We start from the raw sequence: 27,313 nt of genomic DNA, 5'->3' as shown, positions 1-27,313 counted from the left end.
TACGGTCCTGCTATGCAGGATTGTATTTCTCTGTTGTTACACAAACAGCCAGATCCCTTCACAGTTAGAAGCACGCCCCTAGGGACATACTTAACCCCTCCTTCGCCAAAAAAAGTTAACCCCTTCCCTGCCAGTATCATTATTACAGTAACAGTGCATATTTTTAGCACTGATTACTGTAGTAATGTCACTGGTACTCCCAAAAGTGTCAAAAATTTCAGTCAAGGGTCCGATCTATCCGCCGCAATGTCGCAGTCCCGCAAAAAAAAAATTCATGCCAGGTAAAAACACTGCCATGAATATACGTCGTCTGTACATGAATCTACAAGCTGATCATGACAAAGTTGGTACCAGGGCAGTGGTGGCGTTAGACGCCGCTAAAGCCTTCGACTCAGTAGAATGGGGTTACCTGTGGGAGTGTTTGCAGGCCTTTGGGTTTGCTCCGACCTTTATTGGCTGGGTGCAAGCACTATACTATAAACCAGTAGCCAGAGTTTCGGTAAAAGGGTGGACGTCGGACTCCTCTCCCTTGGGTCGTGGAACTAGACAGGGGTGCCCCCTGTCCCCCTTGCTTTATGCTCTTGCGGTTTAGCCGTTGGCAACTATGCTTCGAGACCACCCCCATATTTACGATATGTGTCAATCGTCCCTGACAGAAACAGTCGGTCTCTACGCAGATGACATGCTCCTATACTTGGGGGACACTGATGCCTCTCTTCACATTGTGCTGTGTACCATAGAACAGTTTGGGTCCTACTCTGGATTAAAAATAATTTGGTCTAAGCCCCAAATACTGCCCCTCGACCCGTCTCCCCCCACTAGCGTTTCCGATTCCCTTCCATTGCAGAGAGTCGTGGCTATCCGCTATCTGGGTGTCACGATCACTAAATTCCTCTCAGACTACTTGAAGGACAATATTGAACCACTTATTGATATGCTCAAACAAGGCATTCATACTTGGGCTAGGCTCCCCGTTGGACGTATGGGCAGGGTGAATCTCATTAAAATGATTTTGTTACCCAAGTTTCTCTATGTGTTCTGGCAATCCCCAATCCCCCTAAAACTGTTTAAAATTATTGATCACATTTTGAATTCCTTTGTATGGGTTCACAAGCGCCACAAGCTGCCCTGGACCACACTTAAAAATCCGACGACAAGAGGGGGGGTAGCTGTACCGGACTTCCAATCTTATTACCTGGCGTCTCAACTCTAATACTTTTGCTACTTCCATAAACTGGAGGCGCCTAGATACCAAACACGGCACATCGCGGATCAGGTGGACAGATTACTGGGTGGGGCTGGGGAAGACCCAGCTGTCATGGTACATGTGGGTACCAATGACATAGGCAAAGGAAGATGGAGAGTCCTAAACGATTTCAGGGACTTAGGAGCTAAGTTGAGGACTAGGATCTCCAAGGTAGTTTTTTCAGAAATACTACCTGTACCTCGAGCCACACCAGAGAGGCAACGGGAGACTAGGGAAGTTAACAAGTGGCTGAGGAGCTGGTGTAGTAAGGAGGGTTTTGGGTTCCTGGAGAACTGGGCCGACTTCTTAGTCGGCCACAGGCTCTTTGGTAGGGACGGACTGCACCTAAATGGGGAGGGTGCAACCGTACTGGGTGAGAGGATGGCCATAAAGTTAGAGGGGCTTTTAAACTAGGTGACGGGGGGGAGGGTACAGATGTAGAATTAGCCAGTGGAAAGCAAGATTCAGAGGGCAGAAATGGGTGCATTAGCGGTAGGGTGTTCGGAGCTTGTAAACCCAGGGTGGGTATGGGGAAAAATCAAGAGAGCAGCCTAAAAACATCAAATGAGGATATATGTAACCGGTCAAAATTACGAGGCTTGTATACCAATGCCAGAAGCCTGGCTAACAAGATGGGAGAGCTGGAGCTGCTGATGTTTGAGGAGGACTTAGATTTTGTGGGGATAACAGAGACTTGGTTTGACAGCTCTCATGACTGGATGGCGACCATTCAGGGGTATTCCCTTTTATCGCAGAGATAGAGAAGGTAAAAAAGGGGGAGGGGTATGTCTGTATATTAAGAACAGCGTACATGTAAATATGAGGGATGATATTAATAATGGAGCTATGGACGAGGCAGAGTCCCTATGGGTAGAACTTCAAAGGGAAGGCACTGTGGGGAAGGTAATATTGGGCGTATGCTATAGGCCCCCCAACCAGAGGGAGGAGGGGGAGGCGGACCTCCTTTTACAGATAGGATTGGCAGCAAGGATGGGAAATGTCATTATAATGGGGGAGTTTAACTATCCAGATATAGACTGGGCAGAAGGAACCGCGCATTCAGCCAAGGCTCGGCAGTTTCTAAATGTTTTGCAGGACAATTTCATGGGTCAGATGGGGAATGCACCGACAAGAAATAATGCGGTACTTGACCTACTGATTACCAACAATACAGACCTGCTCACGGATATAGAAATACGGGGCAACTTAGGAAACAGTGACCATAGGTCAATTAGTTTCAGTATTAATTATAGTAATAGGAAACACAAGGGCAATATAAGGACACTGAATTTCAAAAGAGCAAATTTCCCAAAACTGCACTCTCTGCTAGAAAATATCAAATGGGATAGAACCCTGGGAACAAAGAACACGAAGGAGAAATGGGAGTGCTTCAAAAGCATATTTAACAAAGGGATTGACCAGTGCATTCCAAAGGGAAATAAATTTAAAAGAGCAAAACTAAACCCTGGGTGGCTAAACTCCAACATAAAAATGCATATTAATGCTAAAGGAAAGGCCTTCAAAAAGTACAAGACTGAGGGGTCATTGGCAGCATTCAAGCATTACAAAGAGTGTAATAAGAAATGTAAAGACGAAATCAGGGCGGCTAAAATAGAACACGAGAGACATATAGCGGAAGAGAGTAAAAAGAACCCCAAGAAATTCTTTAAGTATATAAACAGTAAGAAAGCGAGGCCAGAACACATTGGCCCCATAAAAGACGATAAGGGAGTTTTGGCCACAGAGGACAGGGAAAAGGCGGTAGTGTTAAATAATTTCTTCTCTTCAGTCTTCACAAAAGAATTGGGGGGCTACACTAACCCAGCTTGTAAGGCCAAGCTAAATAACACACCTCAGGAAGTACCGCCATGGCTAACAGAAGATAGACTTAGAACTAAACTAGAGAAACTTAACATAAATAAATCACCGGGACCGGATGGCTTGCACTCGAGGGTTCTTAAAGAGCTCAGCCAGGTGATTGCCAGACCATTCTTCTTGATCTTTAAGGATAGCTTACAGACGGGTATGGTGCCAGCTGATTGGAAAAAAGCCAACGTGGTAACAATATTTAAAAAGGGGCCGAGATATATCCCGGGTAACTATAGGCCGGTCAGCCTAACATCAGTAGTCTGCAAGATTTTGGAGGGGATGTTAAGGGACCACATACAAGACTTTAGTAATGAAAACGGTATTATTAGTAGTAATCAGCATGGATTCATGAAAAATCGTTCTTGCCAAACCAATCTATTAACCTTCTATGATGAAGTGAGCTGCCACCTAGATAAAGGTAAGCCTGTGGATGTGGTGTACCTGGACTTTGCAAAGGCCTTTGACACCGTTCCCCACAAACGCCTACTGTTCAAACTAAGGAAGGTAGGTATGGACCATAAGGTGAGTACCTGGATAGAGAACTGGCTCCAGGGGAGGTTGCAAAGGGTGGTGATTTATGGGGAATACTCAGATTTTGCGGGTGTGGAAAGCGGGGTCCCCCAGGGTTCTGTCCTGGTGCCAATCCTGTTTAATTTATTCATAAATGATCTAGAGGAGGGGATATCGAGTAGGAAACCTTAGAAGCGGACCTGAACAAAATAATGGGGTGGGCAACTACATGGCAGATGAGGTTTAATGTTGAAAAATGTAAAGTAATGCACTTGGGCGCCAGAAACCAGAAAGCAAGCTACTCACTAGGGGGGGAACCTCTGGGTGAGTCTAGGATGGAAAAGGACCTGGGGGTACTGGTAGACAACAGGCTTGGCAGTGGCATGCAATGCCAAGCCGCTGCAAGCAAAGCCAACAGAATACTGGGATGTATAAAAAAGGGGATTCACTACAGAAATAAAGAGATTATTCTCCCACTCTACAAGACTCTGGTCCGGGCCACATCTGGAGTATGCTGTCCAGTTCTGGGCACCGGTCCTCAGGAAGGATGTGCTGGAACTGGAGAAAGTCCAGAGAAGGACAACAAAAATAATTAGGGGAATGGAGGACATCAGCTATGAGGAAAGACTACAAGCACTGAACTTATTCTCTCTGGAGAAGAGACGATTGAGGGGGGATATGATATCAATGTACAAATACTGTACTGGCAACCCTAGCATATGGAAAAACCTATTCATAGAAAGGGAATACAATAAGACACGTGGCCAATCACTAAAACTAGAGGAAAGGCGGTTTAACCTTAAAATACGCAGGAGGTTCTTCACTGTAAGAGCAGTATGGATGTGGAATTCTCTTCCGCAAACTTTCGTATCAGTAGGGAGCATTGATAGTTTCAAAAAACTATTAGATGGGCACCTTAAAGACCACAACATACAGGGGTATACAATGTACGGTTAACAGCAAACACACACACACATCATAGGTTGAACTGGATGGACTGATGTCTTTTTTCAACCTCACTAACTATGTAACTTGTCTGTCGGGGGCCACCCCATCCAGCTTTTACTCCTATGCAGGTGCTCCTATGGGGTCGCGGTCCTGTGTCCCCGTCCGTCGCTAGAGATAGCTTACTGATACATCACAGGAAGGTTTGGGAAATGGCTCTTAAGAAAATGAGATGTTCACATCTACACTAAGACCCCCCTGTGGCATAATCCTCGTCTGGGAGAACTGCTCTCTATCCCGGACTGTCATCTCTGGGTGGACAGAGGAGTACTGTATTTAGGCCAAGTGATGTGCGACTCGGTTGTCCGATCGTTTCACTCGTTAAAATCCGAATACGACCTCCCCCCCACATATGTTTTTCAGATAAATGCAATTGCGTCATGTGCTACTTGCACAATTCCCTACACAAATCCCCACCATGAAAGATATACCTCTGCTGGAGGTGCTGATGGGTGACACTCACGAGGGTCTCATCTCTGCGCTATATACTGAATTTCGCAGTGCTGAGGTTGATCAAACGGTGGAGCGTCTGCAGTCTCGATGGTTGTCCGATGCAGGATCCATGGATGAGGCGGACTGGGGCGATATTCTGGATAGCCCTGACTGTCCTCACCTAAACTCTCGGACCGTGTGACCCAGCTGTACATCTCTTGCACAGGGCTTATCTCACCCCACTTAGAATTTCTAGATACCGACGGTCCTATAACTCCTGTTGTCCCCTTTGCCCATTACACTTGGGTACAATTATACATCTCCTTTGGTCCTGCCCGGACATCCAATCATATTGGGCGCAAATCATAAAATTTCTGCATGATTACATGGGATCTCCCCTGCAGCTGGACGTTGAACCCTGTGTCCTGGGTCTTCTACCTGATGATGACGTTGACAAATTTTTTACCACCTTTCTTCACGAGACTCTTTAGTGCACGCAAGCTTATAGCCAGAATGTGGTTGCGAAATCACACTCCCACCCTTCAGGATTGGATAACTGAGGTTAACTCTACTCTCTGGTACAAAAGGTTGCTATATAAACATAGAGGGTGCCCTACTAAATTCGATAAAATCTGGAGTCGCTGGCTAGAGAATACACGGACATGCAATGCCTAGACCTTCTGTTGAAATGTTACTTTATTCCTTTAAGTGTTGGACATTGTGGTGTGGATGGGGTTCGGCTCTAGACTTGAACCTAACGTTTTTGCTTGTATGAGCAGTACCTTATACATGTGTATGTGATACACCAAATTTTGGTAGATATGGTGTAATGGCTCAATTCCTCATGTATAAAATCTGTTTACCTGTTTCACAAGATGTTAATCCCACTATGTACCTTGTTTTGCATATCAAATGTTTTTGTGTTTTTGTACCTTGTTTTCTTTCAAACCACAAATAAACTTGTTTTCTGAGTAAAAAAAAAAAAAAAATGCATGATCTTTTTCCCTTTTTTCTTTGTTTTCTAGGGATTATGTTGGGGGTGGACCTTGTCCAAGCAAAGAAAATATAGCTGGTAAGACAGTAATCGTGACTGGTGCTAATACGGGCATTGGTAAAGAAACTGCTCTGGAACTTGCAAAAAGAGGTAAGATTTCTCTTGGCTGCCTGAAGTAAAAGTATAAATAAGGCAGCACTAATATATAAGACATTGAAATTTATGAATATTCATACAGTTTACATAAGGATAATGCAATGTTGCAGCTTTCACCTCATACCCTACCACCAGTGTTTCTCAACCACTAGCCCATGGCCTCCCCACTCCAGTCCTCCAGCCAGCTGCTAATCCTGTAACCTCCCACAGTGCCTCTCAATTCACATAGTGCCCTCTAACCTCCTATAGTGGCCCACTGTGCCCCTTAGTCTGCTGGAGAGCCTTCAGTAATCCATGGAGCCTTCAACATTATCCCAAAGTAACCCCCCCCCCTCCACCACACACACACACACAACTTATAGTGCTCCCCTCCCTAACCCCCTTCAGAAACCTCATCCCATAAAGGGCCACCAAGTCTTCTACAGAGTCCCCTTATTCCACAAACTATCCCCTCTCCCTCCCACACCACATATAGAGCCTTGCCAGGCTAGGTACGCTTATCTGTTGCGGCTGATCACCGACGTTCCTTGCAAGCTTCCTCTCAGGAAAGACCTGCTGTCCCAAGGACCAATCCTCCATCCTGCTTTACAGGATTACGGCTTGGCTGTTGAACGCCAGGTGCTAAAGGATAGAGGTTTATTTGAGTCGGTGATCCCTAAGCTGTTAAAAGCTAGGAAATCTACTCCTAGCTACCATCATACATGGAAGACGCACATTGCGTAGTGTAAGTCTCTTGGGGTTAGTCTCTTGGGGTTCATCCTCGTTCCTTCTCTGTGGCTCGGATCTTGACCTTCCTTCAATGGGGGGTTGAACAGAAATTGCCCTTGAGTACCATCAAGGGCCAGGTGTCGGCTTTGGCGGTCTTCTTCCAACGACCCTTGGCCACACACTTCCTGGTGCGTACCTTTCTTCAAGGTGTGCGATATTTGGTTCCTCCAGTGCGGTCTCCGTTGCCTCCTTGGGACCTAAATTTGTTGCTTCTGGTCCTCCATAAGACTCCCTTAGGGAATCTTCAGGAGATTCCCTTGCTTACACTGTCTCAGAAGGCGGCTTTTTTGGTGGCTATCACCTGTGGGCGCAGGTAGTCAGAACTGGCGGCGTTAATCTGTCGTTCACCTTACCTTGTGATTCACACAGATAAGGAGGTTTTTCGCCTCTGTCCGTCGTTCCCCCCCCAAGGTTATCTCTGATTTTCATTTGAATGAAGACATTGTGTTGCCTTCCCTGTGTTCCAGGCCTAAAAATCTAAAGGAAATTGCCTTGCATGCCTTGGATGTGGTCTGGGAAATTAGGGTGTACCTGGCAGCTACGGAGTCTTTCAGGAAGTCAGACTCTCTTTTTGTGCTTACGGATGGAGCTCGGAAAGGGTTGTCTGCTTCTTCTGTGACCATTTCCAGATGGATCGGACAGACAGTGATTCAGGCCTAATCCATCAATGGTCAGGTTCCTCCTTTCCCTGTTAAGGCACACTCTACTCGGGCGCTTAGTGCCTCCTGGGCCTTCCGTCATCAGGCGTCAGTGACTCAGGTTTGCAAGGTGGCAACCTGGTCGTCGGTGCACACTTTCACAAAGTTTTATAAAGTGGATGTGTCGGCATTTTCGGATGCTTCTTGTGGCTGCAAGGTTATGCAGGCTGCTGTTTAGAGGACCTGATCCTCATTGAGGATGTATGTTTTTTTTCATGTGGGCTCCAGTTGTTTTGGTTGAGCTCCTGTTGCCTGGTTGGCTACTGTCTAGTCTTGGGAATTTTTTTGCTGTTTCCACCCCTCATGTTTAACACTGCTTTGGAATGTCCTAATGGTTATGAAGATCAGGAGCTGTATCCATCAATGAACGAAAGAGAAAATGGGATTTTTGACTTACCGTTCCCCTGACCTCTCGGTGATACCAGGTCCCCCTTAGGCCTGTCCCCCCTACAAGCAGGTTCCTACCTCTGGGGGGTGGATGTATTGCGGCTGCTGCAGTGTTTCTGCGCGGGGGGGGGGTTTCCTGGCGGGTCTCCTCCTGGGGACCCCTGATGCTACTGTCTGATGACCCCCCCGGGGGGTTCTGCAGACTGCATGGCGCACTGTAGGGGCTGCCATTTTGCTGCAGTTTTTTGCTCTGCATCAATGCAAAAAAGTTCTCATTGGAATGCATGGGCAGCCATGTTTTGGTAGTTCCCCATAGGAATGCATGGGGCAGCTATTTCTTGAAGTCCATCTTGAAGGACAGCAAGGGAGAAGCTAGGGGCTCTAGGCATGACCCAGGTGTATTTTCTGTTCATGTGTCAGATCGTTACTCATATCCGCACAGAACGTTCCTGTAGCCTCCAGACAGTTTTGGTGGTTTGTTCCTGGAGTCCCTGTAGGTGTTCCTCACTCACCCAGCTACAGGCTGTGTTAGGGCTGGGACTTGTGGTACTGCTGGTGTAGCAGGGGGGATTGTGTTTTTTGCAACTTTCCTAGAAAGAAAGACGCAGCCTCATCTCCATGAGCTTAGTGGGTTATGCTGCCATCTGCAGGAGTAGTCTAGGCAGTACGTTAGTACAAAACTTTTAACATGTACACGCCCACGGGGTTGTCCCTCCAGGCATAACCCCCACTGCCACAACCAAGCACATCAGTTTGTTTCTGCCTAGAGAAGGAGTAGGACCTAGGTTTCCTGCTGGGACTCCGGTCTCAGTTTTTTTATTCTTTTCAGAATATTTTCTTTTTATTTCTCTTTACTCACTTGCTAGCTAGTGTTCAGGGAGGAATTTTCCTGGTGATCTACAAGCAACGATGCCGGCTGGGGCTTCGCTCTGGATAATCTAGATCCTTGTGTTCCCCCCAGTCTGGCCTACGAGCGTGAGCAGGTTATAGTCCTGACCTAGGCCTAGTAACGACGATGCCCCTTTTCCGGATGGGGAAGAGCCTGCGAGCGGATGCCTAGTCGGGATGCGATGACCTGAAACGCCCTGAGTTGCAGTGCACCCCTTGGCTGGCAGCACCCGCACTTCGGATGGGAGGCAGTCTGCCCTGAGCGAAGCCCACCTGGACCATGGTATGGTGAGTAAATTTGCCCCCCTTGCTCCTGCTGGCTGTGGGGGGGATGTGGGCCCTCTCCTGGGGATAATGGGATTGTTGCCTCCCGCATGGCTCGCCGTGGGCGCCGCCATCTTGCATGGGGCAGCCATTTTCCCTGAAGCTTCCTATTGATATGTATGGGCATCCATCTTTGTGTAGCCCCTGTGCTATGCTGAGCAGCGTGACCTTCCTTAGGCGACTTCACTTCCTGTGCTTTTGTTTCCTGCTGCGATCAGCGCTCTTAAAGCGACAGTACTCCGTTTTTTGCTACTTGCAATATGGAGTCCCAAACTGCAATCACCCTGAGACCCACTCTGTGTGACTCCTGGAAAGTCCGAATCACAGTCGCTGGCCGCGATTTCAGCAGCCCTGGAAAGCCTGGTGACTGAAGTTGATTTAGTCATGAAAAAGGTCGATAGCCGAATGTATCTATGGAGGTGTCCTCTGAATCAGAGACTGATGTAATCGCCCCGGATGCTGCCCTACCTGAGGGGGTCGCTGTCCTCGCAGTCAGATGGTGAAGAGGACCATTCAGCTGCAGCGCGGGAACACGCTTTAATGAAAGCCCTGATTATTTCAGTACGGGACACTTTAAAATTGGCTGATGAGCATACGCCGGCTGGGACGCGGGTGGCTTTTGGCTCCCAGAAGTCTCCAAAGACTGAATGGGTTTTCCCTTGTCCCTACACTTTTCACGATATTGTGAATGACCAATGGCAGTGTGTTAAGCACATGTTAGTGGTGCCAAAACGCTTTAAACGCCGGTACCCTTTTGCTGAAAAGGTCTCCAACCGTTGGACGGTGCCACCTAAAGTGGACCGTCCTGTTTCCAGATTAAACAAATTACCCTTGTGCCTGTGGAGGATTCCCGGGTCTTTACGGATCCAGTGGACAGGCGGGTGGAATCCCTTTACCGTCATCTTCACGTGCTGGCGGGTTCCATTTTGAATCTGGTTTTTGTGTCTGTGTTAGTCTCACGGTGACGGAATGACAGTGACGGAATGGATTAGGGGTTTTGCGGAGTCCTTGGAACCCAAGGCTTTTCCTCCGGTACAGCTGGAACTGTTGGACCAGGTGATCCAGGCCCTGTGTGATGCGTCTATGGATGCGGCTCCCCTGGTGGCCATGGTTTCGGCCGTGGGCATTGTTTTAAGGCGCATGGTTTGGCTGAAGAGCTGGTTGGCTGACCAAGCTTCTAAGAAAGCCCTAGCTGATCTTACCTTTCTGGGAGAGCGTTTGGCAACTCATTGGATGAGGTGATCAAGGGCCTGACTGGCGGGAAGAGTACTCTTTTTTTTTTTTCTCAATCTTCCAAGGGTAAGACACCCCGTACTAAGCGGGGTCCCTCCTTTTCTGCTCACAAGCTGTTTTTTTCGTGCCTGCGGGGCACAAGAAAAAGATAAGCCGTTCAGAGCTTCTGAAGGAGAGCTTCTGGAGGAGCTAAAAAGCATTGAGGCAAGCCCAAGGCCGGTCAGTCCGGTGCTGCTGACAAGTCCTCTTCAGCATGAAGGGGCGCCCTCACCCATCTCAGGGGTGGGAGGACGTCTGCGCTGCTTTCAGGATCCCTGGACTTTCTTCATTCAGGACGATTGGGTTCGCAAACTGATATGCTCCGGGTACAAGATTGAATTCTGGCCAGGGGACAGGTTCTTTCAGTCAAATCTTCACCTGTCTCCGGAGTATTTGAAGGATCTGCGGGAGGCTGTGCGAGATCTCCTGGCTCAAGGGGTGATTGTGCCGATTCCTCCACAGGAACGCTCTCAGGGTTTCTATTAAAACCTGTTCACGGTGCCCAGAAAGGAGGGCAAGGTGCATCCAATCCTGGACCTCAGCACTCTAAACCGCTTTGTGTGGGTGCAGAAGTTTCGAATGGAGTCCATACGGTCAGTGGTGGCATCATTGAATCAGGGGGATTTCCTGACGTCCATCGATCTCAAAGATACGTATCTCCACGTCTCTATATTCGAGGGACATCAGCGTTTCCTCCGCTTTGCGGTGGCAGATTAGCACTTTCAATTTGTGGCGTCACCCTTTGGTTTTGCCTTGGCTCCCAGAGTTTTTACAGTCTTAGCCCCTGTGCTGGCCTTGTTACGTCGACAAGGTATCTCCATTGTTGGATATCTGGACGATCTCCTGTTACAAGCAGTCTCCCATTCGGATCTGCTGGACAACATCTCTATCACCATTCAGACCCCTCAAGAGTTCGGGTGGACGATCAATTTAAAAAAATCTGCCCTGACGCCGTCCGTGCGGGTGACTTATTTGGGGCTGATCCTCGACTCTGCTCTGGCGAGGGTCTTCCTTCCCTTGGACAAGCTTCAGAAGTTGCAAAGGCGGTCCGGTTGCTGATGGAGACCGATCATTCCTCCTTGCGGATCTGCTTGAGGGCCATGGGTCTAATGGTCTCGACCTTCGAAGTGGTCCCGTTTGCTCAGTCTCACACAAGACAGTTCCAGAAAGAATATCTGCCAAAATGGAACAGGGATCCTCGGTCATTGGACCTGAAGATTTGGTTGAGCCATCTCACGAAGTCGGCTCTCTCTTGGTGGTTCCAGTCACCTGTCCTGTGCCAGGGCAAGTCCTTCCTGCCAGTGTTTTGGACAGTGGTCACCACAGACGCCAGCCTGTCAGGCTGGGGTGGAGTGCTGGGGAACCTTTGTGCCCAGGGGACTTGGGCGACGGAATAGTCTTCCTTGCCGATCAATATTCGGGAGCTGAGAGCAATCAAGCTCTGCCTGCTTCACTGGACGAGTCGGCTACAAGGCTATCCGGTTTGAGTTCAGTCGCACAATGCCACGGCCATGGCTTACATCCATCATCAAGGGGGCACCAAGAGTGCCCTAGCGGCCAAGGAAGTGGCCGAGATTCTAGTGTGGGCGGAACACAATGTTCTGGCTCTTTCCGCAGTCCACATCCTGGGTGTGGAGAAAAGATGTGGAAGATGAGAGACCCCAGACCCAACAATGCAGACGAGCTGAAGGCTGCTATCAAAGCAACCTGGGCTTCTATAATATCTCAGCAGTGCCACAGGCTGATCGCCACCATGCCACGCCACACTGATGCAGTAATTCGTGCAAAAGGAGCCCAGACCAAGTATTGAGTGCATACTATACTGTACATGGACATACTTTTCACTAAGCCAACTTAGTGAATCAAAAATCCTTTTTTTTTTTATTGGTCTTGTGTAATATTCTAATTTTCTGAGATACTGAATTTTGGGTTTTCACTAGCTGTAAGCCATAATTATCAAAATGAAAAGAAAGAAATGCTTGAAATAGATTACACATCTATATAAAATATAAATGTCACTTTTGAATTGAATTACTGTACTGAAATTAACTTTTTGATATTCTAATTCTTGAGATGCATCTGTATAAACTGTATACCCAGAAATGGATTCGTACCTGCACAGGAAAGTGACATTTATATTAATTTGATTGGGAGGTAGTATAGATTGCATATAAAGACTTGTTTAGACTGCATTCAGTAAAAAGCTATTTTAAAGGCAGTACGAAATTTGCATAAGCAAGAAAAATAAATGCATTTCAATGAGCCCATTTCAATGTTATGGTGGTTTCATGTGCTTTCAAACAAAAAGTACAGCATGCTTCATTTTTTCACACATGAAGGCACTGCAAATGTATGTAAATACAACTCTGTAAAAAAAAATCATTAATGTCTATAACACACACACTGCAAAAGCTTTACAAATGCATGTAAGTGGGCATGTAGAACTGCACACTGAAGCGGAGATTGTGGTGTAAATGGAAGCACAGTTTTAAGGAGACATGCACATGTGTCAATAGACTTTGTAAAAATACCTGTAGCTTGCACCTTGTTGAGCTGCTTGCCTTTACTGAATACTATGTGTGCATGCTTAGAAGTGCATTTCTTCTCCCTTGAATGTATCCTGCACACATTTAAATGTAACTCAGTGAAAAAATATATATATTAGTGTCCAAAAAACACACCGCAAAAGCTTTACAAATGCATGTAAATGCACACGCGGAACTTCAAACTGGATTTGGGGATTGTGGTGTAAATGAGTCCTGATGAAAGCACAGTTTTAGAGACACATTGTCATCAAAAATGTCATAGTCTTTGTCGAAATACTGATAGTTTACACCGTGTTGAGCTGCTCACCTTAACTAAATACCATGTGTGCATGCTTAGAAATCAAACATTTTATCTTATGCTTTTTTTTTCATTAACATACAGGTGGCAGAATAATTCTGGCATGTAGAGATATGGAGAAGTGTGAAAATGCTGCAAGAGAAATCCGTGGCATGACCCTGAATCATAATGTTTCTGCCAAATATCTGGACTTGGCATCAACAAAGTCCATCAAAGAATTTGCAAAGGACATACTAAGGGGTAATATATATTAACGTATGTTCTTTGCATACTAAAGAACACATAATGTATATAAAGGGGGCATTCCAAGGGCAATACCATGAAAAAGAAAGGACAACACAATGTGCCAATTTCAAACACAAGTTTGAGTAAATCCTACATGAACCTCAGAGTCAATTAGCTTGAGATTTCCTTATGGTGATATCTTCACAAAAGGGAAGGTTCTACTCAAACAATTTGTTTGTTCTTGATGTAAGTAGAAACACATTTTTTTGTATAGTTCTCGTTGTTGCTCTCCTAACCAATTATTGGTTTTTAAGGAAACCGTTTTCTGTCTCCCAGGCAGAATTGTAGCAGTAGATGTTTACAGTTGCAACTTACGTGGAGACCTCTTACCCCACGGATTACAGGAATAGATGTTGAGATTTGAACTTCATCCAATTTCTGGACCTTTGTGAAGTTGCATGCAGTATGACATCAGTCATTTTGCTTTGTTCATATGGAAAGTAGGGAAATTAGATTATTTTTTTTTTTTAAATCCGAAAGTGGTTTAGTAAAAAAATATGCCAGAGAAACAATGGCAAAGGTTCACAATTTCCAGAGTAAGCATGACACAATACAATGCTTATATTTAATACTAACAATATTCATATATGCACAGATTGTTAAGCATCCAAACAATTATAGTACGTCTACAACTGTAACATGCACACCATAAAGTATCAATGCAGATCTTCAAAAGAGAATAAATTATTGAAAGCATACTCTCCCAATCAGAGAAATAGCCTGTCCACCACTAGATAGAGAGGGCTTAGTCCCGGATTATCCAACCACGGGAATCAAGCTTTCTCAAATTGACATGCACATCGCCTATGTTGATATATGTATCTTTCCAGATGTTTCTTCCACCTACTTGATTTATTTAATCTGGATGAGTGGGAGGTTCCGCAGACTTCCAATGTAGAATAACTAGTCTACGGACCTGAAACAGAGCCCTAGCTATAGCTTTTCTGTATGAGTCTTGGACCTGGAGGTCACTAAGGATGCCCAGTAAGCATTGTTAGGGATCTTCCCTAACATTGGCCTGAAATACATTATTTACAGTGGTAATTACCCCTATTCAATAAAGGTGCAGTTTAGGGCAGCATCTATTTTACATCCATTACGTAGAGGTTAAGATAGTACACCCATTTAATAAAGCTTCGAAGGAGTATAGTGGACTCGGAGAATATACAGTTGAGATAACTTTTGTGTTCCAATAAGTAAAGAGGTTTGTACAGCCTGCATCACATCCTTCCACTGTTCTTTCTCAAAAGTACCAACATCTCTTTTCCAAAGTGTCTCCGCATGAGATGGGTAATTTGCCAGGGTAGGAAGGCTGCAACATTGCAAAGCACTTTGGTGGGCCCATAGTGTTGCATGAGGGAAATTAGATTTTAAGCACCACTGTGCCTTTAGGGACAAGTTCACCTTTGGAACATGTTACATGTTCCACCCCCTGGTTTCCACCTGCACCTTACAAGTACCGTCAACCACTGCAATAGATGTACTTGTAGTTTGAATAAACTGCGGGTGCTCTGATCAGCACACAGGACTCATACATTGTCTACAGCTTTGCAATGCTCATACAGAGGAACAGGCAACAGAGCCGTAAACAGTGTGTGCAGGAGACTGACATTGCATCACCAGTAGATTGTGAGTGCAATACTTTCTAGGCTCCTGTTTAAAAAATAAATAAATGTTTATTTTTTTTCACCTCTTCCCGGGTCCCCCGCTTGTGCTTCTGGCTACTCCTCTCTGGCATGTGCCCCCATAGGAAGCTTCTTCCTATAGGGGCACTTGTGCGGGCTCGCTCCCGAGCCTCACTGTCTGCATCTAGGAATGCATTAGGGTAAAAAATGTTTAGGTTTTATAACCACTTTAACAATAAACTAGTGAATATTGTTTTTATTACAACGGAAACCCGGTGTAGGCTCTGCAGGAGGACAGCAACACAGACTTTTGGTATTCACTGACAGCTAGGTTTTAGTGTGAAACACTAAAGGTGTACCAACAGTGTGCTTAAATTTAAAACCTACACACACACTATATATATATATATATATATATATATATATATATATATATATATATATATATATATATATATTCTCAATAACTTTAAGGTAATGCCTGTTGATCCTGCCAGGAATCCAATAAGCATGAAAGTTATTTTGCATTCTGCAGTGTTATATCAAGCAACGTTATCAGCCCTGCCAAGTTTACTTCTGTGAAATACAAAACACCTTCTCCAGGTTATGGAATTGCTGGAGATAAGGAGAGTGGTAGGTGTTCTATAATAATAATAAAACACTTTCTGCATAAGTTGCAATGCTGCTCCTCGATAGACATGTACATTGTCACCCTAGGGCCTCATGCTCACTATGAGACTTCTGACGGGAGAAAGCAGTGTTAAAAATGTGCCTAAAGCTGCATTTTTCAAATGCAGTGAGGTACATTTAGACACTTTCAGGCAAGTCAAAAAATTGTAAATAAACATAGCAAGTCAAATGTTTGGCCATTCATTTATTACATTGGCCTGAATAGTAATTCATACTTGTCATTCAAATGAATGAACACTCAACGCAAATCGCACCCAGCATTTAGGCCTGTTTAGGCATGTTGGGTGTTTTTTTTGCCCAAAAGCTCCTCTCCTGAACGCTATTTTGGTTCATTCAGATTACTGCCCCTAAATGCCCCGGCCACTAAATGCCTGTAAAAGCCATAGTGGGGCGTTTAAGGACAGGAAAAAAAAAAAAAAAGAGTCAAATGCCTGTTAAACAGGCATTTGCCAGCTGCAGTGTGCATGAGACATACAGTATCTCACAAAAGTGAGTACACCCCTCAAATTTTTGTAAATATTTTATTATATCTTGTAACAACACTGAAGAAATTACACTTTGCTACTATATAAAGTAGTAAGTGTGCAGCTTGTATAACAGTGTAAATTTGCTTTCCCCTCAAAATAACTCCACACACAGCCATTAATATCTAAACCGCTGGCAACAAAAGTGACTACACCCCTAAGTCAAAATGTCCAAATTGGGCCCAATTAGCCATTTTCCCTCCCCAGTGTCATGTGACTCGTTTGGGGAGCAGGTGTGTTAAATTTGGTGTTATCGCTCTCACTCTCTCATACTGGTCGCTGGAAGCTCAACATGGCACCTCATGGCAAAGAACTCTCTGAGGAGCTGAAGAAAAGAATTGTTATTCTACATAAACATGGCCTAGATTATAAGAAGATTGCCAAGACCCTAAAACTGAGATGCAGCGTGGTGGCCAAGACCATACAGCGGTTTAACAGGACAGGTTCCACTAAGAACAGGCCTCGTCCTGGTCGACCAAAGGGGTTGAGTGCACCTTCTCCGCGTCATATCCAGGAGTTGTCTTTGGGAAATTGATGTGTGAATACTGTTAGCATTGCTGCAGAGGTAAAGGGGTGGGGGGGTCAGCCTGTCAGTGCTCAGACCTTACGCCACACACTGCATCAAATTGGTCTGCATGGCTGTCATCCCAGAAGGAAGCCTCTTCTAAAGATGATGGACAAGAAAGCCTGCAAACAGTTTGCTGAAGGCAAGCAGACTAAGGACATGGATTACTGGAACCATGCCCTGTGGTCTGATGAGACCAAGATAAACTTATTTGGTTCAGATGGTGTCAAGAGTGTGTAGCGGCAACCAGGTGAGGAGTACAAAGACAAGTGTGTCTTACCTACAGTCAAGCATGGTGGTGGGAGTGTCATTGTCTGGGGCTGCATGAGTGCTGCCGGTACTGGGGAGCTACAGTTCATTGAGGGAACCATGAATGCCAACATGTACTGTTGACATACTGAAGCAGAGCATGATCCTCTCCCTTCGGAGACTGGGGCGCAGGGCAGTATTTCAACATAATGACCCCAAACACACCTCAGAGCTGACCACTGCCTTGCTAAAGAAGCTGAGGGTAAAGGTTATGGAATGGCCAAGCATGTCTGCAGACCTAAACCCTATTGAGCATCTGTGGGGCATCCTCAGATGGAAGATGGAGGAGCGCAAGGTCTCTAACATCCACCAGCTCCGTGATATCCTCATGGAGGAGTGGAAGAGGACTTTTTTTGAAGCTCTGGTGAACTCCATGCCCAAGAAGGTTAAGGCAGTGGTAGAAAATAATGGTGGCCACACAAAATATTGACACATTGGGCCCAACTTGGACATTTTGACTTAGTGGTGTACTCACTTTTGTTGCTAGTGGTTTAGACACTAATGGCTGTGTGTTGAGTTATTTTGCAAAATTTACACTGCTATACAAGCTGTACACTCACTACTTTACATTGTAGCAAAGTGTCATTTATTCAGTGTTGTCACATGAAAAGATATAATAAAATATTTACAAAAATTTGAGGGGTGTACTCACTTTTGTGAGATACTGTAAGTCCTTGTTCACATTAAATGTAGGCTTTCAAATTGCGCTACTTCAGCGCAATTTCAAAGCTGCCGGACAGTGTGATTTCATGTGTGGCTTGCTGACATCTGTGGCACTTCACACACAGATGTCTCTGCTAGTCACACATGAAATCACCAAAAATAGTGCAGGAACCTTTTTTTAAAAATCAGTGAAAGTTGGAGTCGCACTGATGTAAATGGTTCCATAGGCAAAAATAGGCTGCGACTTGTCATTCGACTTTAAACTGTGTAAACCGAGGCCTAGACAGAAAGTGTGAAATTCACAGAATCACTAGATGAAAATTTAGGAAAAAAAGCTTAAATAAGGAAACAAATGCAGCTTGCACGTATAGGAAAAATATTTTATGACTTTGTTCTTGTGGTTAAATCAGAGATCAGAGAAACAAGAAATCCCCTCTGGGTGATCGATGTGCATTGCAAGGATTTAAGGATTTTAACTGTTTGCCGACCACCCGCTGCATATATTATGCGGCAGGCTGGCTGCGAAAATCGCCGTACCCCCCCCATTTGCCAGTGGGGAAGCTGATTCACGGCCCCTATTGCCACCAGGCACCCGCGATCACTCCCCGTGTAGAGAGAACGGCGGTCTGCTGTTGTAAACACAGCAGACCGTTGTTCTCTCATGAATCAATACAGATTCAATACAGATTCCTATTTGGGATCACAGGTCTCTGTGTTGATTCCACAAGCCCATCCCCCTCACAGTTAAAAAACACCCCCTAGGCATACGTTTAACCCTTTGATCGACCCTGGATTAACCCCTTCCCTGTCAGTGTCATTATTACAGTAACAGTGCATTATTTTAGCACTGATTTGTTTGTATTTATTTCTGTGAGCTAATCTTTTGAAAGATTACATTTTTGTGCAATTTCTTTTTCCTTTTTTTTTTTTTATTCTCTTTAGAGGTGGAACACCTAGATATTCTCATTAATAATGCTGCAGTAATGAGGTGCCCACACTGGAAGACGGAAGATGGGTTTGAAATGCAGTTTGGCGTAAACCATTTGGGTAAAGTTTTTAAAAGTTTTAAATTACATTGATTTGACGTGATTTATATGTTTTTGGCCCTACCATAAAACACTGTGATGTGCCAAGATATAAAGCTTACAAAATATTTGATAACCTTAAAGGAATCTGTCATCAGCCTAAATACTTTTCTAATTCCAGGCAACACCTAGTCACATGTATGCCAAAGAGACGCTTTTTGTTGCCCTGAAAGTAGTATACAAAGTGGGACAGTGATAGCCTCCATCAGATAGGTAGTTTGATGATAGATCCATTTTAACATTCAGTCTTCACTTTTGTTGGCTAATATTTTATTGTATGTAATACTGATGAAATACCTTTTCTGCCTAAAGCAGTAGTAAACTCCGATTTTAATATTGTAACTACAGGTAAGCTTATAATGTCTTACTTGTAAATACTGTGAATATCTACTAAACTTGTGCCATTTAGTAGTTATTAGGAAAAAAAAGGTAAGTGCGCTCAACCAAAAATACAATGGGGAATTATATGAAATATAAATAAATATACATACAAAGTATATAATATATGTTGCCTGTGGATTATTTACATTTAGTAGTTAGTCACATTCACTCTAGCCGATGACATCACTGCAACATGCGCAGTGCGAACCACAATCATTACTCCTGTGCACACACACACACAGGAGTGACATCATTGTGACCTGGCCACTCAAACGTCAGAGAGTGCAAACCTGTAAGGAAGACTGGGTAAAGATAGAAGCACCTTAGGTTGTGACAGTGCAGCGCTGGAGGACTGTGTTTGATAGGCAAGTCTGCCAAAATGTGCTAGTATATGGTGCATACTAACTCACTATGACATAACACTGCATTGGGCCCTTGAAAAAAAAATTGAGTTTACTACCGCTTTAAAGCAGTACTCTTGAATCAGTCACAAGTTTTATAACTTGGTTGATGGGTAAATATAATTTTTATAATGTGAAACAACAATGATGCATATTCATAATGGAAATATTGAGGCATGAGGTATTCATAAACCTAATCACTAAATACCTTTCAGGAGTATTTTTTAGTATTTTTAAATTTGTAGCTTCCTGCTCACAATATGTTTGTTAATGTTCCATAGCATGATGTCCCATGCCAAGGATTAAAAAAACGGAAAATTGTATACTCGCCTTTCCGTTATTTTCCTTTCCTGATGTATCTTAATGACAGCACACACACTGGGTTGTGACTCTGCCCCCACAACCTGATAGGATTGGTTAGCTATAAATCTGAGGGAGACACCCCACAGCATTCTCTGTATATATCACCTAAGAAAGGGCGGGATTTTGTGTGCTGCCATGAAGATATGTCAGGAAAGGAAAATTACAGAAAGGTGAGTATACAATTTTCTGTTTTCCTGACGCATCATGGCTGCACACACACTGAGAAATAACTCCCTAGTCGGGTGGGTGCAAGAAAATTTTAATTTATTAACATGGCATAGAAGAATTAGCCTGGATAACGGTCTGACCGAATTTCACTGTTGTTAGCTGAGACAAGTCCACTTTATAGTGGGACATAAAGGTGTTTTTGGGTGACCAGGTTGCTGCTCTTCATATAGTTTCTGGGGACACTCTGCAAAATGCTGCCCATGATGTTGCCACTGCTCTCATAGAGTGAGCCTTCAGGGCAACAGGAATTGGAAGTTGTTGAAGTGGTGCGTGGGGAAGCTGCTTTATCTTTTCTAGAGCCATGAGGGATAACCAGTAGATTGTCTGCTTTTCTGAAGAAACTTGTGGCCAACAAATATGTGCTTATAGCGCTTTTTACCTCTAGGGAATGAGGTTCGCCTTGATTGTCCAAGAACACTGGTAGACTTATGTCTTGATTAAAGTGAAAAGAAGTCACTACTTTTGGTATAAAGTGGTCTTAGAGTCAGATCAGGTATGGTTCCTTGCTCGTTAGTGCTTGCATTTCTTAGTGCCGGTTCACATATATGCGATGAGGAAACCCTGCAAATCCACTGCGGGTTCCCGCATCGCATTTAAATCGTAGGCAGTTCACACTGCCATATGCGAATCGCTGGGGGTGTCAATACAAAGTTAACGACACCCCCAGATCAGTTTGCATATCGCAGTGCGAATTGTCAGTTCAGACATGAATCGGATCGCATAGTTGTGAACCACCATGCGATCCAATTCTTCTGCCAATCCAAAAAAGGGTCCTGTGCGTGTTCTGTCCGAATCCAATGCAAATTCAGCCATACAATCTGTATGTCTAAATTCGCATCGCACAGACATTGCATGTGATTTTCTAAGCAGTGTGCTCCGAAACACATGCGATGTCTGTTATCGCTATAGTGTGAACCGGGACTGAGACTCCCATCGCTGAGGTTACGGTTATCAGAAAAGTTATCTTAAACGTTAAATTCCATTAGGCAACTAGGTCAGTCAGGTGAAAAGGGGAACCTGAAAGAGCCCTTAAGATTATCAACAAATCCCATGAAGGGAATGTTGGTTTCCTCAGAGGCATAATTTTTAGATATGCCCTCATGAACTGGATAACCAAGGGGTGCAGGGCCAACTTTATACCTGTTTTGCAGACAAGGCCGAAATGTGTACTTTTAAGGTACCTGAGCTTAACCCTTTATTTAAACCAGCTTGGAGAAGTTCAAAGATTTGCAGAACATTTAGATGGGGGAATTAGGTAAACCTCTTCCACACTCTTCCATAAGTGGTGTTGGTGGTGCTTTTCCTGGCTTGTAGTAATGTGGATACTACTTCTACCAGACATCCTTGACTTAGAAGTCTAATCTTCTCAACTTCCATGCCATCAGGGGCAATTTCTCTGGATCCGGATGTAGGAACTGACCTTCAGACAGAAGAGTCCGTGTGAGTGGAAGAAGCAGTGGGTCCTCTAGGCTCAGTTGTAGGAGGGTCGTGAACCACAGTTTCCTTGTCCAGAATGGGATTACCGCTATCGCTGTCAATGCCGACCTCCTTAGTCTGGAGAGAAATCTTGCGATCAGCGGTGTTGATGGGAAGATGTAGCCTAGCTGGAAATCCCAAGGATGGTGAAGGCAATCCACTCCCTCGGCCAAGGGATAAAATGTTTTTGACAGAAATCTATCTTAGACATTTGGCATTCGCTAGTGTTGCTGCAAGTCAATGTTGGGGACTCCCCAAGTCTGGGTCTGAAGCGACAAAAAAAACCTGAGGGTTGAGCGACCATTCTTTGTTTGAAAAGAAGTCCCTGCTCAGGCTGTTGGCCAACAGGTTTTGTGTTGCTGGGACATATACAGCTTTAAGTCTGCTAGGTGTATCTGGGCCCAGTCCAAGATGGGGCGAACCTCTGACATAAGGGTACGACTTCGGGTGCCCCCTTGTTTCTGGATATACGCTACTGCTACCTTGTTGTCCATATAAGAAAAATGACACATTTCCCTGTTAGGAAAGGTCCAAAGACTAGAAGAGCTTGGAAGGCTGATCTGAGTTCCAGGATATTCAAGATCATCCCTTGCGAATGGTATTTTTCCAGTGACCCAGAACCGCTTGATCCCGTTAGTAGGCACCCCATCCTTTTTAACATGCATCCAATGTAACTATCTCTGGTTTCAGAGGAACTATATATCAATGTTTTTTGAGGTTGTGAGCTTGTGTCCACCACCATACAGACTGGTTCACAATTCTGTGGATGAGGATCGACTGAAGCATTGAGTCTCCATCCCACTGCCTTAGGAATTAATTCTGTAGAACTCTTGTATGCAACTGGGACCATTGGACCACTGGAAAGGTCGCCGTCATGGAACCCAAAATGCTCATACAGACTTTGGCTGGCAGGGAGGTTGCTTCCAAGATTTTCTTTACTTTTTGTATCAGATGATCTAATATCTTGGGGAATTTCCACGATGTTCGACCTGGTGTTCAGATCTGCCCCCAAAAAAATCATCCTCTGAGTGGGTTGTAGGTTGCTCTTTTTCCAACTTATTACCCAACCAAAAGTTTAGAGTGTTGAAATCAGCATTGTGTGAGGATGGATCAGTACTTCTTGACTGTCTGCTAGAAGAAGAAGAAAAACGTCCATGTAATGGTGTATTCTTAGACCCTTCATTCTCAGGAATCCGATTACTGGTAGTAGGATATTTGTGAAGGTTCTTGGGGCCGTAGAGATCCCGAATGGCAAGCTCCGAAACTGGAAGTGCTCTTGGGCTATTGTGAAGCAGAGACATTTTTGAAAGGTAGGGTATATAGGGATGTGCAAATAAGCGCCGATAAATCTATGGATGAGTAACAGGAAGTGCTGCTATCTATGGGCTGGTTAAATTGTACATTGTTAACAGCTGGCAGCAGGTGGGGCTAGTGAGTCCAAAGCAATGCATCAGGCTGGAAAATCACTGCAAAGACTCCAGAGCTTCCCTGTGGCTCAACAGGCAAGGCTGCAGGCTGCGAAACTGGGAACCTCCCGGTTCAGGGACTCCCAGGTACAGGACAGGGCCCCCTCTCCAATGGACCCCTCTGGGCGCCTAGCGAGGCTTAGCGGGAAAGAAGGCATGAAAGTCTCGAATGAGAGCAGGGGCATGCAAATCTTTAGCTGATGAGGTCTGTTACTTCTCTTGCATCTGACTCTTTTTCACCTCATAGCCTCATTAAAGCATGTGCGACAGGATAGTTTGTCTGGTAAAGCTGCAGGACAGGTGCGATGACTTCCAGATGAATGCCGGTGGGGAGATGATGGAGACTTTGTTCAGCGTGAGTGGCGGTGGTGCGAAGAAGATCTGCACCGGCTTCTCCTCCATGTATGCCTAGATGTGCATCCATGGCTTAAATGTTACGCACACCTGGAATTTGTGGATCTTGACCTGGTAGGGCTGTTGCAAGCATGTTAATATTAGTGGCCTTGCTCTCTTTTTCTAGAATCTTTACTACTTACCCAATATGGCAACCTCTTACCTCACAGGATGAGGGTGGTCTGCGTGAGCAGTGGCCTCCATGAGCAGTGAAACAACCAAAGAGATAGGAACATCCACCTAAAAATAACTTCATATCTAAGTACCCAGTGGCCTAGGGAGCACTACTGGAAAGGGTATAGAATGGTGCAGGTTACCTGGAAGGAATAGAGACAGACAGGGAGCAGCAGGATGTCCACACTGGCAGAATAAAAGTACAGCAAAAAAAGCCAGGGAAAATGCTGGTCTTTTAATCTCCCACCGCTGTCGCGGCAGAAATGACGTCATCTCGCATTTGCAGAAGCTATCTGAAGGCACCGGCGCCATCTTGGAAAAGGGCGTAGACGATTCCAGATGACCGAAAATGGCGGCAACAGGCGGCCGCCATCTTTAAACAGGTCGGGCCTTTTGTAGGACTACAAGGGCCAGAAGAAAATAAATGAAAAAGCGGTGCGAGCAGAAAAAGAGAATAGGAGGCCACGGCAATATAAAAAAACTGTTTAAAGCTTGTGCATACCAGACAGCATGGAAAAAGAAAAGACCACCAGACTGGGGCTCCCTCCATATAGCTCATTTAGAGACTGTACAGGAGCGGACTTCCATCCAGGAGAGGCTGAACCTGGCTGGGACGAAAGCGGTAAGAGATGCTGCGCAATTCGTCCAATCTTGTCAGATGAGGATAAAAAAAGAGAATGCTGCAGGGTGTCTCCCACTCAAATTTATAGCTAACCAATCCTATCCGGTTGTGGGGGCGGAGTCACAATTCAGTGTGTGTGGTGCCATGAAGATGCATCAGGAAAGGCAGTTTATTATACACAGTGCTTTAGCACACAAAATTTTCAAGTTAGGGTTTATGTCTAAACTTTCGACATATATGGCATTGCATGTAAAAAAATGGCAGTAATGAAAACTGTTTAGTCCCGATTTCAAAGAATAGCCTTCATACAAGCTATTTATTTTACGTTTACACCCAGAATTAAATGGGAATTTCTCTTTCGTTCATTGACGGAAACAGCTTCATATCTTCATTTGACAGATGGGTTATGTTACTCTTCCTAGGAGTAGGACACTAGGCAGAAAAGGGTTAACAAAGCTTAATAACACCTATAGGGCAGTTCCAGGTGGTATACTCCTACTTCCTGCTCTAGGATCTGTTTTTTTCTGCCTAGTCAGGAGTAAGGACCTAGCTCTCTGCTGGGATCTCTGGTCCTGGCATTTTTTTTTTTTCATTGAACTTTTTTCCTTTTGTTATTTTCTCCTTCTATCTGTTCATAGAGCTAAAATCAACTGCCGGATTGGGTGATGCACTGGATATCATAGAATCTATGACATAGATCCTTGCGGCGGAGACAAGCAGTATCTTCGCGCTCAGTGCCCAGTGTCAGCGGCCATCATCCCTGGTAGATATATATACAAAAAAGGTTCCCCTTATGGAGTGGGACTGTAAATGCCGCTAGACACTGTGTATTGCATAAAAATATATCTTTATTGAATTACAAATTTTTAAACAAACAATACAAGACAAAAAATATGAGAAGACTCAAAAACACATACAGGGCATTAAAATATGCATGCATTTGACAGACCATATACCGAACCAAGATGAGGACGCTCAGGTGTACAAGGCGATCATGGAACCGGAACCGACCCTACGCGTTTCGGGCATAGATACAGCCCTTCTTCAGGGGGTCACCCAAAGATCCAGATAAAGCACCTAGTATATCTAGGAAAGCAAGACATCTTAGTATATTGTAGGATAGATATCTATACATCCATAAACAGGCAATTATATACTTGTCTTGTAGTGCAAGCTTTATGCTAATGAACCTACCCTTTGCATCCAACCAATGGATTGGATCGGTCTGTCAGATTAAAAACGGTATTACTACCGTATGGAGGGATGCCCAAGTTTCCCAAGGCCCTTTCAGGGCAAAGAGATCCGTGAGAGTATAGAAAAGATAGCAGTAGCTGCCCGGAGGGACCGACAGGGCACCACGATGACCGGTAAGTGTGTGGCTCAACGTGGACCGCTTACATATAGGGGGATATGTTCATTTGTCATACCTAATGCAAAAATATAAAAATGAAAGACACAAGGGCTGTAATGACAAGGGTAGAAATTTGCCTATAAATTGGTCGCAGACCCCTTTATACCCTGAAAGATGGGGACATTTACCTGTAGTATATGAAGTAAATGAGACTGCAGAGGGTCATGTGAAGTAGATGTGGTAACAGTCTTGTATTGACGTGGTCAGAGTAGATGTTTATCTAGAAAAAATTGAGGGGGTACGAAAACTATTAAAAATCCCGCTAGGTTGAAAAAACACAGTGTCAATTAAGATACAGTGACACCGGGATCCCAAAGTTGTGCAGAAAGCCAAAAAAAAATCCGTGTACAGGGCGATGTGATACAAGAAAGTGAAAATTGAGGTAAAAGTGAATTATTTATGCAAAGACCAGCATAGTGTACAGAAAATGAAAGACATAGACACACAGCTGCCCATATTAATCCTAGATATATATTATCGTACCAATATGACTTGGGTATAAATAAAGTACCCTATGGTGCCTATAGTGATGTCTGTCACAGGAGCATGACATGACCACTATGAATAAGTCAAAGGTGGGTTTGCGGCAGTGTGTGTATATGTCCACATGAAAATAGGAAATGCTATATAACAGTGTGATAAAAACAAGTTTATCCAATTATGTGCATAGGCATAAGGAGAGAGGTGTGCTTCCCAAGCAGAAAAGAAAGGGTTGAATGGTGATTAAAGGTCCATAGTTGCAAACAAATGTGGGTCCTGTGATATATAACGCAGGCAACCACCATGTGCAGATGTGATATAAGAAGCATGGAGGTATGAGTCCGTATAGATAGAAATAGTGCACAGCAAAGGGATAGGGACCATATGTACTTACCTGTCCCTGGGTGTCTATGGGCTTGGCATCCTCTGCGGATAGCCATCAGCCCGGACTGTTTAAGAGGCATCGTATGAACGCCAACGCATGCGCATCAGGGATGCGTGGCGTAGTGTGAGTCGATCTGGGAGCCAATCCGGTCATCCACCCGAGGAGCGCGGGCCCCGCCCATCCCGGAAGGAGAGGCCGAGTCCGCGCTCCACGGGCACCGACGCGGGAAACCAGCTGCTCCGGAAGAGAGCTGGTGTAGATGGGGAGCCACCGCAAAGGGCGCCCCCTACCCGCGTCGGGGGAGCCTGCAGTCACCAGAGAACAGCCACTAAAGCAAACCAGCAAAGGCTGGCGATGAGAATGGAGAGAAAGGAGAAAGGAAAAATTAGGGGAG

General features: G+C 44.8%; 1 protein-coding gene across 1 annotated transcript in view; it reads left to right on the top strand.

Moving 5' to 3' along the window:
- The window catches only part of RDH13 (retinol dehydrogenase 13), a 52,725-nt gene that overhangs the window by 12,593 nt on the left and 12,819 nt on the right, over positions 1-27,313 (top strand). Inside the window, exons 2-4 of the mRNA XM_082252607.1 lie at positions 6,088-6,206; positions 13,478-13,633; positions 18,997-19,101. Coding sequence (XP_082108733.1) covers positions 6,088-6,206; positions 13,478-13,633; positions 18,997-19,101 — 380 coding nt within the window. The remainder of the gene's footprint in view (positions 1-6,087; positions 6,207-13,477; positions 13,634-18,996; positions 19,102-27,313) is intronic.

The sequence above is a fragment of the Pelophylax lessonae genome, assembly GCF_965119305.1.
Source record: "Pelophylax lessonae genome assembly, chromosome: 3".
Classification (NCBI taxonomy): Eukaryota; Metazoa; Chordata; class Amphibia; order Anura; family Ranidae; genus Pelophylax; species Pelophylax lessonae.
Note: the sequence above shows the minus strand (reverse complement) of the source record. Positions and strands in the feature narration are given on the sequence as shown.